The 13,106-nt window shown below is 39.3% G+C and overlaps 1 protein-coding gene across 1 annotated transcript in view; it reads right to left on the bottom strand.

Annotated features, from left to right (window-relative positions):
- The window catches only part of ATP13A5 (ATPase 13A5), a 97,951-nt gene that overhangs the window by 64,035 nt on the left and 20,810 nt on the right, over positions 1–13,106 (bottom strand). The window contains exons 6-7 of the mRNA XM_045851880.1: positions 9,427–9,496; positions 6,127–6,261 (exon numbers count right to left, since the gene is read on the bottom strand). Of these exons, the coding sequence (XP_045707836.1) occupies positions 6,127–6,261; positions 9,427–9,496 (205 nt within the window). The remainder of the gene's footprint in view (positions 1–6,126; positions 6,262–9,426; positions 9,497–13,106) is intronic.

A 13,106-nucleotide genomic window follows, 5' to 3' on the forward strand; every position in this document is an offset into this window, starting at 1 on the left:
CTGGGCATGAGCATGGCACTTCACCTCTCTGAATCCCCATCCTTCCCTTTCAGGTGTTGGGAGACAGAACAATTGTGTGCATATCATTTTTGTTTGCCGTGCCCCACCCAGCACAAACATTACAGATGTGGGAGCCATTGCAAACCATGAAGTGCTAAGTAGATATTGACTATTGAGGATTTGTGATTTAAACTGCAAAGATACAGTTTCAGGAAGCTGGCCCATTTTGTATAGTGTCACAAGATGCTTTACAGGATAGGTTGGATAAGCTTCTATTAATAAATACTAACTGCTAATAGGATTAGTGTCTGCTTCTTAAAAAAATCTTTTGCAATACTGCCATCAATTCTGCAGATCCCATGTTAGTCAGTATTTTGAGGACAGGCATTTTGGAATTCTGTTAAAATGTAGATCTTATATGTTTAAAATCCTTTTAAAAAGGATTTGAAAATAAATATTTTAAAAGTTACAAATAGAAAAAGATTGTGGAAGAGGACACATGTAGAAGCAGATCAGGAAAACCAGAAACCATAAGAGAAATATATTTCTCTCTTGTAAATATAAAAAAAAACAGAAAAGAGAAATACAAAAAACAGAAAAGAGAAATATATTTGATTAGACACATTTTAAATATCTGACAAACATCAAGGTCAAGAAAAGAAAAGAAGACTGAAAAATAAAATTTTCACCCTGACTGGTTTGGCTCAGTGGACTGAGTGCCAGTCTGCCAGCCGAGGGGCTGCTGGTTTGATTCCCAGTCAGGGCACATTCCTGGGTTGCAGGCCAGGGTCTCAGATGGGGCTGTGTGAGAGGCAAGCACACATTGATGTTTCTCTCCCTCTCTTCCTCTCTCCCTTCCCCTCTCTCTAAAAATACATAAATAAAGTCTTTTTAAAAAAATGTTTTTTCCATGTACATGATGGATATAAAGAGGCAGTAAATAGAAAATATATGAATTGTTATTAGATAAAGAAAAGTATATCTTTTCACTAGTAATTAGGGAAATGTAAATTAAAACATCAATGAGATAATTTTTTAAAAGCATATTAGATTGAAAAATTTTTAATATCAACATATAACATCAAATGCTGGTGAAGATCGGGGAAATGAATACTCTCATATATTTCTGAAAGGAGAAGAAATTATTTAATTTGTGGAAAATAATATCATATCTATTAGCATACAAAATATACATATTTTGGATTTAGCAACTGGGCTAAACTATAAACATTAATATATAAGGACACACCTAAATAGTAGTTATGTTTAATTCAAAATATTTGTGGGGAAAAATTAAAGAGGAAACTCATTATTTTTCATAAATAAGAGAATGGTTGAATAAATTATGCTACCATGGAATATTACATCATTATTTTTAAACATCATCTAGAAGTATTTGCTTACTTGGTGAATGGCCATTTTGTATGTTGTAAAGTAGAAAAAAATGCAACTTCCAAATTAATGTCCATAGTAAGATCCTCCTTTAGTAAAAGAAATTAATGAATACATAAATTAATCTCCATAAAAACTTGCATTTCTGTGTATTTTATAGAGTAAAAACAATGAATAAATATGTTCAGGTGATGATTAAATAGATAGATAAATAAATAAATTGATAGATGTATTTGAGATCTCAATGCTTGAATTTGTCTTTTTGTGGATCCCACTAAAACAATAGCTCTTAAACCTTTGGAATACATAAAAATCATCTGTTATAAAACAGTTAAAAAGTGAAGATTCCTGTTATTACCCTGGATATTTTGATTTAATAGATCAAAAACTCAGGAAATCTCAAGTAATTCTCTCACTAAAACTTGGCTTTCTAGAGTATAGAATCAAGCCTATTTTTTCTACACCCCTTGCCCTAACTCTTACACATAAATTTCTATATTTATTTTTGGTTTCATTAAAGAAAGGTAGACTTGAGCTCCAAATGAAGGAATGGACACTGTAAAAGGATTTTCAAGGAGAGACTAAAGTTTGTCACATACAGAGATGGGAAATGTGTAGGACCAAGACAGCATTTAACTCAGAGGAAATATATAGGAACATTCTAGGGGGCATAAGGGATCATTTGCTTGGGATTCATTGATTGTAACAGAAACTTATTAATCTGGTTTAGGCAGAAGGTGAGAATTTGTGAGGATGCAAGGATGTTTTAGGAACCTAAGGTGGAAGGTGCAGTCAAGTCTCCCGAGGGCTCTGAATAGGAGCAAGAAACGCCATGAGGCCCAGGTTACTCTTTTTGTCTTTGCTGGACTTCGAATTGCCCATCTCTGTGTCTCACTGCATATTTGGTTCATTCTTTTGCTCTTTCTGTGCCAAAGTTTTTTCTCTGCTGGTCCATACCCAGGGAACAAGTATGGCCACCCTGGTCCTGGCTATACATTAGTTCTCAGATCCTGGTCTTAAGAGGGTATGAGCAGCAGCTTTAAGCTCTTATTTTAAGATCTTAGGCACAAAGATATGTTGGCCTCACTCCTGTTGATGGATTGGATTTCACTGGTTCAAGTGCCCTTGGCACCAATAAACTGTGGCAGTAGAGAGACAGAGCCATGTGGAACAAACTAGTTGCAGGCTGCCACAGCTCTGGGTGCACTCAGTTTTCAGAGAAGAGGAATGAAGGTAGAGCACTTTCCCCCAAATATGTGTACTTCATGCCTTGTTATAGACTTGGAGGCTGGAGGGAGTTACCCAAGTTCTTGCGTTTGGCCTTTGGTAAAGTCCCTCTGTACTTGGGCTCCATGAGCTACTGATACATATTTATAATATATATGCTTTTTGTGGTTAAGGCAGTTTAAGTAGATTTCTATTATGTGCACAAATCCTGATTGAGTAGTTTAACTGGATGGTCAGTTCAGTGTCTAATAGGGCCCTACAGTAATTGATTCAAGTCTGCAACACTTGCTTCCAAACTTCCAGTGGCCAGAAAGTTTCTTAGTATTGTTTTAAAGTTTTCAAGGATTCTATTTTTGAATTCCTTATTGGTGGCTGTGGAAAAGTGATAGTCCTAAAGCAGTGGGACCTAAAGAAAAAGAGGTTAGCCTCCCCCATTCACAGTGGAGAAAAGTGAGCCCAAGCAGGAGAGGAGAGTCCAGAGTCACACAATGAATGAGTCACTGGTCATTAGGAGCCCTGTCACATGGTGCTTTCTTGTTCAAGTTATGTGTCGGGCTCTTCCTTCAATCCCTGTGCATCCTCTCATCTTTTCATCACTTACTTTCTCCACTCTGGGAATAATAATGTGAATAGCAACAGCAACATCCATGATAGCATGAACTAACATTTGGCAAGTGCCCACAATGTATTGGGCACATAAGTTGCAGCTATAACATCAAACATGCACACACACACACACACACACACACACACTTACAAACTTATAGAGAAGGAAGCTGATTATTAAAGTGTCAAATAGTATCAAGTAACACAAATAGGAGGGGAAGGGGCAGATTTTTAACTTGACTAGATTAACATCTCCCTGCCAGTAGTTCTCAGAGTGTTCTGTACTTTTTCTCAGGACCCTGAGATGGTGTGTGATCATATATTTTGGTGATGGTGTGCACATGTCTTCCCAACAGAATAAAACACATGGGTGGAAGTACTGTGTGGACTGAGGTTTGACTTATGCTGGAAAGCATATGAACGACTTGCAGATATCAAATGAGATATTCTATTAAAGCAAAGATTTCTCAAAAAACCAGCAGCTAGAAATTTGATTTGTGGATTTCAAATTTCACATTATATACCTTTATCAAACGACAAAGGTGAAAGTGTGGGACACTATAATTTCCCACAGTGGCTGAGTAAAACGTGTCCAATCCGGGACAATGCAGGACACCCCCTGTATTGTCCCGGTGTCTGTTTCCATGCTTTTGCTCCAATGTTCAGCATTCACCAGGGCAGTCGCTCTGCTCCCTGACTTGATAGCCAGACAGAAAGGATTTGTGATCCTCAAAGGGAGGTTACTGGACACTGTTAATATTTTTGTGATTTAAATTATTTCATGAACAAAAACACTCAGTTGCTCTTTCAAAAAAGGAAACAAACAAACAAATAATTGACCAAAGCAAAGCCCTCTAGTCCTCACTGTCTAGGTTAAACTGGCTCCATTCATTTACCTTTCATTTTTAGTGCCTGTTTCTAACTCTTTAAATATATTGACTTCCTTTTATTTCTCATCAAACACTTAATAACTCAACATTTGTAGGATAGAACACCAGATAAAAAGCCAATATGAGATCTAATATTTATCGAGTAACTGAAATAGAGTGGGAATAAGGTTTCTTTCAGTTAGGCTTGTTTAAACACCCCCGTGTCTGCCTTCCTAACATGTGGTCAGAGTTTACCTTGCCAACAGCTAGGACTCATCTCTCCTCTCACACTTATGTTTGACTTGAACCCCAGCCATCGAGCTACTTTGGAAAGAGCTTTCTGCTAAGGAAATAATGCACATACAGTAGAATTCCATTTCAGGAGAGGCCAGAAGCTCTGAGTCTGTCACCAACACACTTTATGATCTGGACAACTTCCCTGTACCTTCGTTTCCTCTTCTCTAAGAAGACTGAGGTTTGAGACTGGATGGTTCCAACAGTTCCACAGCATTGGCAGGCTGACACAAGTACCATTGCTCACCTCATCTAAAGAGCAATTCTACAGTCAGGCTTTCAGCATGTTCAACAGATACAGTCAGACATTCCTTTGGAGTTGCCTCATGATTCAGTCTGATGAGTTCTAAGCAAAGTAGTAGAGCATTTTCTCAAAAGATGTGGCAGAAGTCTGAGAGTTAGAGGGGCTATGGAATTATAAGATATTCAGCTAAACACTCTTTCAGGATGTGTTGTTATGTCCTATATAAGCCTTTTTTTAAAGGAAGATTTTAGATGGCTATAAGATGAACAAAGGTAGCAAGAGAGGGGGAAAGGTTATAAGTCATGAACTTACTATCACCAATGAGAAGGATTTGCATTGCACAGGAATCTGGGAATTAGCAGGATAGCTCGAGAGGGGCTTCAGGAGCGAAGGGAACTGTGAAGCTCTCAGAAAACCATGTTCCTATTAAGAATGTGCTTTCATGGAAAACATAAAACACCTAGTGGAAACTAAATTGGAGTCCACAGTCGGAGAACATTTAGTCACAAAGAAAAGCAGCATATCTTACCACATGAAGGAACATGGATTGAAACACTGAATTAAAAGAGTTCAAAGAAAGAGGGTTTGGAGGCAGATGAAAGTATCTGACACTGCTATCTTCTGCTTCCAGCTGCCCCAGCCAAGGTCTTTGGGGGGACATTGACATGGACTTTAGTAAAAAACATCTTCTCTTCATCTGAGATCATGAGCCCTGAAGAGAGCGTACGGAGACTGCTATGGCCACCTTGGCCACTGTGCAAAGAGTCTCTATCTAGGTATAAAGACCAGGTATAGAAAAACAATTCTCAAACCATAATTTATAGAAAAATGTTGGGACAACATCACATTATTATAAAATATTCATAAGCACCTACTGTGGAGTTCAGTGGTACTAACTGAACCACAGACACATAGCCAAGAGGTTGCAGACCAGCAGCAGTCCACAGACCACAGTGAGGAGCACTCTGGTAAAGCAGGGTGAAGAGACGAAAAGAAACAGCTTCCTAATCATTGTTGAGTACGGGATCTGAATCTATCCATGTTTTCATGCCCAAATGAAAACAACCCTAAAATGGCTTATATGAGTTGCTTAATTTAGTTCAAGTTGGGTTTCTATCACTACAAACTTGAAACAGTCTTGGCTAAAACACATGTTTAAGATGTTGCCAATCATTCTCCTCAAACTATGGCTGGTATTGTTAATCCATCACAACATTCTTTCCCATAATATTCAAACCCAGCCTCAGAGTCCCTCTAAACATAGTATTCAATGCAGCTTTCAGCTGCTAATCAGAGTTTTCAAAGACATTTAAATCTACCTAGGATTCCTAAAGCCCTCTTCCTGAGATCTCACATTTAGTAAGTCCTTGCCTTTTTCTTTGTTATATCATATGTTTAACAAAGCAACTCCTTGCTGTCAATGGAAATGCCATAGATTTTGCTTCTTATCTAGACAGAAACCAAATAGCATCCAATGGCAATTTCAGCTCTTACCTGTCTCAGATCATACACACTTAAGACAATGGAGAGAACAGTCAAGATGATGATGGCCACAGAGTATTCTATGTAACCTTGAGACAGCCACAAAGTTAAGGTAAAGGCTTGGAACACATAAAATGGATTTAAAACCTGCAGGTACAAAAATAACATTTAGGTCACTTGCATGGAACTCAGCAGCAATTGAGATGATATCATTTCTTTATAGAATGACATTTCCCATATTTTACAACACGCAACAGCCTCTGATATTTAAGAATGTGTGTAGAACCCCATTAATTTTGGTGGAGACAATGTCAAGCACAAAGAATGTAATGTGGTAGAAACAAAATTATTTTAAGCACTCAAAACCATGGCCACAGACTGATCACTCTTATTATTTTGAATTTTCAGAAATATGTTACCAATCAAAAAATCCAACAACTTACCTTTTTAAACAGATTTACCCATAGTGCTGAGGAAACATGATTTAGGTTACTCTAAAATCCAACTTCGATTTTGAAGATTTTTATTGCAGTGTTTTTTTTTTTCTCTTTACGTATCACATACTGTAGGTTCCGTCACATTGTACAATAAAAATTAAAGAACCTACTTTTATGCAGGTCACCTTTTAAAATAACACACTGGTATGTCACAGGTCTTAACAAGATCCCCTGAGAGTCAGCCAAGCCAGCATAGGCCTTCCCTTGAACAGGAAGAATGGTGAAGAGAAAGGTCTCATCCCAGCCTGAAGCAAACACCACAAGCAGAACGTATTGCCAGCCTCAAAGCTGGCCATCCAAGCAGGTAGTTTTTGGTAATATGCTCCAGTTTTTTCACTCCCTCATTTCCCCACGTTCATCCTACAGACTTCCCTGTTGATAATGGTAGCAGAGAGGGCACCCTGACGCGGGGGAGCATGGGATGGTCTCAGGACATAGACAGGCCGTGAGAATCGAAGAGCCCATCTGAGCCGAGCAAGGACCGTCGTCTTGGTGAAGGGCTCTTTATGGGGGTTATGAATTACATGAAATACCTAACACCAGTGCTGTTCTCTCTTACCTCTACTTTCTATAATTCTCTAATTATTAAATAAACTTTTATTTTAGTCCTAAAAATGAACTAATATCTAGTTAATATGGTAATAGCTTGTAGCTTAAGAATTTCTTAAACCCTCGGATATATTTTGTACATTAAAAGAGTTTTTGTTCTTTAATGGTTCTTATTATTTCCATTGCACCAGGTTTTCCTTACAAATTATAGCTTTTCTGTTTGCTTGGCATAAAATGCTCTAATGGTAGATTATGCACTAATAATAATACAATTTTCAGTTTCATACAAACTCAGTAGAAAATTGGTTAAATACTTCTTGTAGAAGAAATGGCACCATCATAATTAATGCAGTGCCTTTATTCAATATTCTTTTGAAATCAAATGTGAAAAAACAGTGTTCTTCTACTAAAGGCCTGGTAAATTTGTGCCAGAAAATACCAGCACTCCTTTGAAAATACACCAACTGACACCTGGGAGAGTCTCTGGCAATTTGAAAATGTACTTGAATAAGAAGTTGGAAAAGCAGCCTGCTTTTCCGAAGTGGCAAAGACTATCTCTGTGGGGACGTGTGTTATATGGGAAATCTCTGCACCTTCCACTCAATTTTGCTATACCCCTAAGAGAAAAAGCCTAACAAAAAAATTTATTTTATAAAAGATGTGACCATGTTCAAAACTGAAGTGACCATCTTTGTGGACTGTAACTAGACTAGAAATATGCAACTGAGTGGGGGCTGATGTGATCTGCCTACTGGGTTCCAGACAAAGACAAAGAACGATCACTGGAAGCTTAGGTCTAGGGGAAACAAGACAGAAGGTGTCCCATGAGTGGCAGTGGATAGAACCCAAGCTTGCAGGGAAAAACAGGGGTAGCAGTGGGATCCTCTGCTCAAGAGTAGAGGCTGAGGAAAGTCACAACAAGCAGTGGCTCACCAGTGGAGAATGAAGTAGGAGAGAACAGAGCTGGTGGTGCAATTGTGAACTTCTCTAAGCCCCAGCCTGGTGCAGAGCCTGCATCTAACAGGGTGATCCCCAGAGGGCAGAGCCCCATCTCCAGTATGGATTGAGTTCTGAGCTGGGGACCTGAGGGAACCCCCAGTAAATGGCAAGGGCAGAGCCATCAAAGAGGGAGGGTGAGACAAAAATGAAGGGGGAAAATCCTATTTGAGGTGAGTTTAGCAAAAAGATAAAGTAACTTCAAAGCATACAAAGAAAATACTAAAAAAGTAAGTTAATTAATTAATTTAAATCCCTGCTAATAAAGGAAGAAGTCACTCTCAGGACATGGAAACAGCAGAGAAATATAAACAAGACCTAAATAAAACATCTAAAATCCTCAAAGACATCATAGAAATCATAACATTGCCCCCCTACCATAACCACCATCAAAAACTTAACAAAAACAAACAGGAAATTATGAAATAGAACTCTTCCATCACATAGGAGTTGATTTTAAAAAATAGATTTGAATTTAAAACAAATGATTATTTAAAAGGACCAGTTAGAAACTCTGGGACAATATATACACATATTTTTTTTTTAAATAAGGGAAATCCCAATAGGTAAGAAAAACGTAGGCTAAAGGCAGTTGGGGAACAACAAAAAGAATTCACATAAAATGCAGATTTTGCTCACATCAAAGAACCCACATGTTGCTTAGGATTCCCCTGAGCAGTAGAAAGTAAAAAGTATAGGATGGGGTAAGAAGAGACAGAACTGAATGTTTGGAAAGACAGCCAAAGTAAGCTGTTTAAAAAATAAAAGATAAAAAGGCTCTTGTAATGGTCCATTTTATGTGTAAACTTGGCTAGGCTACAGTGCTCAGTTTGTTCACAGTGGACTGCTTGTCCCTGTGAAGGCATTTTGTAAATGTGATTAACCTTTACAATCAGTTGACTATAAGTAAAAGAGATTGGCCCTGATAATGTGGGTGGGCCTCATTAAATTAGTTGAAGGCCTCAAGAGCAAACACTGAGATTTCCCAGGGGAGAAGGAATTCTTCCTCAAGACAGTAACACAGAAATCCTGCCTGAGTTTCTCGCCTACCAGCTGCCCTTCTCATTTCAGCCACAAGACTGCAACACCAACTCTTCCCTCGCTCATGGACTCCACCTGCCCTACAGATTTCAGGCCTGCAAGCCCCACAGTTGTGAACCGACTCCTTAAAATAAATCCGCATATATCCACCAAAAAAAGTAAAGAATGGGAATGGATGGGAGCTTCCCTCCCACCCCCCAAAAAAGAAAAACAAACCGTTAGTAGTTACCTGTTTAACAAGGAGCTTCCATATGGGCTGGATTTCGACCTCAATGGCATTGGGTCCACACACTAGTCTTCTGCAGGAGATCGATCGTCTGTTAGTGTCACATCTACAAACTCGTGAATAAATGAATACAGGCCAAGCAGAAGTCCCTTGTCTATCTTTTGGGGGATTTTGTGCTTTCAATGAACAATTAATGTGTAAACCCTAAAACATTAGTATACTTTTAAAATGAAAGTCAGTGGGTGAGGAGCTAAGTTGTTTTCCTGGTTAAAAAAATATCTTAAGTATAGTAAGTATAGTATAACTCAAGAGCCAAAGTAAAGTTAGAAAGGTATTTTGCATTGTTTTTTAAAGAATTTTATTATACTCCAAGAGCAGCTAAAAGAACCCAGATATGAAGATGTTCCTAGAATGTTCAGGCATTCTAGATTGCTCTTGATGTTAGAGGTCATGTCTATCTTACCTTGGTAACTCCAGCACCTTAGTGACAGGCCCTTGGGATATGAACTCAACAATACGTGAGTGAACAAGCTAACAAACCGGAAGATCATATATGGTCTTCATGACTAACACCTTGTAAGTCCACACATACGCACATTACAAAGAGGAAGCCCTCATGTTTGTGTCGCACTTTACAGTCTACAAAGCTCCTCTGAAAGACTCTGTCATTTGGTCCTCACAATAGTTCAAAACAAAAAAGGACTAATGTCCCCATTTTGCCAAAGAGAAAAACCATTCAGTTTGCATGTTTTGTCAAAGGTGAATAAATCTAACATTTATCATGACAGTGTGACTTTTAAGCAGAGATGACAGTGTCAGACCTGTGGTGAGCCTTTTATACATTATCTCCTTTAATCATCATGTTCTCCCGTGGGGTTGTACATTACCATCTTTATTTAAATACGACTGAAGTTCGGGAAAACTAAGTAATTTTCCCAGAATCTCAGCGCTAGGAAGAAGCAGAGCCACACATCACAGCGTGTCTCTGGGACTCCACCTCAGGGAAGGAAGACTCTGCCTCAGGGAAGGAAGGCCCGGAGGTCAAAATCTGCGGGATAGATCTTTGGTCTAAGGTGTCAGAGGGAGTAAACCCTAGTTTGTCTGACTTCTAAGGCTTGTTGCTCCAAGTACAATTATTACTTGCAGTGGTCAGAGAGAACTCAGTCCAAGGTCCTCTGACCCCATGCCATGAGCACACTGAGCCTCAGGGATGAGGTCAAACTGCACGTGCTGCTGTTTGGCTTCACAAGTCTCTAAACCTCACACTGGGAAGAGACCATCACTCAAGTCACTTTGGTGATTAGGATTCTTTTCCAGGATCTGTGAAAATACCTTGTTGTTGGCCAAGGATCAGAACTTCTCAGAATCCTGAACTTGGTCTTCTCTCATTCTTTCTCTGCTTAGAATGCCCTTCCTACATTCTTCACTTGAAAATGCCTTCTCAGCTTTTGAGAGCCAAATCTGACAATAAAGCCTAGTGGTTGGAAAATTCGAGATTTAACAGGCTTGGGTTTGAATCCAGCCAAGACTTTGTACCTGCTACTTTCTCCACATGGAACGAGTTCCCCCCACATCGTTACATGGCTCACTCCCTCACCTTCATTCAGGTTTCTGTTCAAATAACACCTCTCTACTGGAGCCTCCCCTAATAATTTTGTTTAAAATAGCTACCCCAACCCCCAAGTCACATTCTCTATATCTCCTTAACCTATCTCATCTTTCTTTAAAGTGCATTTGATAATCTAAAATTACATCTTACCTTCTTACAATTAATAAGCAGGCAAACAATAGACTGTGCCCTCCACTATAATATAAGCTTCTATAGGACATTATCAAATCCTGAATGCATAAAACAGAGTCGAATACATATCCTACATTCAAGAATTATTTGTTGAATGAACGAATAGATGACTGAGGGGTGAGCCTTGGTTCCTTATGTATAAAATGGATTTGATAATACATGCCTAATAAAATTGCTCTCAATAACATGTGAGGTAAGTATGTAAAGCATTTAGCACAAGTGTCTAGGACATGACCAGTTCTCAATAAATAGCAGCTATTGCCCTGGCCAGGTAGCTCAGTTGGTTAGAATGTCACCTCAATATACCAAGGTTGCAGGTTTAATCTCTGGCCAGGACACGTATAAGAAGCAATCAATGAATGAATAAGTAAATACAACAACAAATCAATCTCTCTCTCCCTCCCTCTCTCAAAATAAATAAATAAATAAATAAAAGTTTTTGTTTTTAAATAGCAGCTGTCTTTGAAGTCTTTTCTACTCCCTTAGGCACAACTAACCATATTTTTCTCTCCACCAAACCACCCTTCTTTTCTTAATAACAGCATGTGCCTCCTTGAATCATTACCTATAATTATGTCTTTCCCCTTAAATTTCCTAGATATTCTTCAATGGCAAGGATGGAGCTCTTTCAACTCTGTGTACCTAGCATCTAGTGGCACAGCATCTGACACAGAATGTTCCTTAAATATTGGACTTAATCAGCGAGGATTGTCTCTTTGTGACCCATGTCTACCCTCTCCCCAACAGGGCTGACACCAAGTTTACAGAGCTGCAGCAGCACTCAGGCTGTGCAAAGTCAGTTCAGAAAGGAGCGAGGCAAAGGCCTGACGCACTTCTGCTTTCTCGGGGTGGTGAGATGGTGTCTCACGGTAATCTTAATCCATTGAGCCTCATCAGCCAGGGCTGGTCTCTAGTTCTTTAAATTTGATCATTCAGTCATGTGTTCATTCATTTATCAATTTATTAACCAAATAATTGTTGAGAATATGCCATGTGCTAGACACTTTAGGCTCCAGATGGAGAAGACCGGAGTGGTCCTCAAGGGACAAGGACTGTGTCAGAGCCGCTGATGAGCTCTTTCAAGCCACACATGACTGCTCTGCTCCCATCCTGGTGAGCCGCCAACAGAGGGGAAGGGAGGTCTGTAGTCTTCCAGACTGTTAGTGCTCTGCCAGGGGATCCTGGCACGAATTCTGGAATTCTTAGGGAACAGATTTACAGAATTTAAAGAAATTTCCCAGGCATGAGGATCTGGAAAGCAGAGGACAAGGAGGACATGGGGTGTAGGTAGGTGGGAGCAGAGAAAACCCAGGCAGGATCTTGCCAGAGAGACCCAGGACTTAGGTTTACTGGTGACATCGGGGGCCTTTGCTCTAGACAGGGCATTGGAGTTAAGTGATTTTATACATTGAATGGATCCAGATCCATAGACCCAAGAATATGGTGAATATAATTTACTTTTTAAAATGTTGATCCCAGTGGTTCATTTCATTTGTATTAAATGCCCCATTCAGATTGTAATATTTAAGTCATTTATTAACTACCAACTGAACACTAAACACTGCCTCTCTCCTCTACTCCAACCATCCCTTCCTTCCTCTCCCTAAGCACTGGCCTGATGGAAGAATGTCTACAGTAGCAGGGTTTTCCAGGGATGGAGCTTTCAAAGGGGACAAAGGTCATAGTATACCAGCATGACTTCTTTTCTAATCTGGTTCCCCAGAAGACCTGAAGGGTGAGAAAGTAGGGTCTCAGAACAGCCCTAATCTCTTTCTCTCGCCTGCTTCCCTTCTGATCCTTCTTTCACTCTGTTTCAATGTCTCTCTTCTCCTGAAGTTTCCACCAGTTTGGAGCTGAGCATTAATGGAACTTCCTCCTCTGA

The sequence above is a fragment of the Phyllostomus hastatus genome, unplaced genomic scaffold (assembly GCF_019186645.2).
Source record: "Phyllostomus hastatus isolate PE091 unplaced genomic scaffold, TTU_PhHast_1.1 phas_contig_86, whole genome shotgun sequence".
NCBI lineage: Eukaryota > Metazoa > Chordata > Mammalia > Chiroptera > Phyllostomidae > Phyllostomus > Phyllostomus hastatus.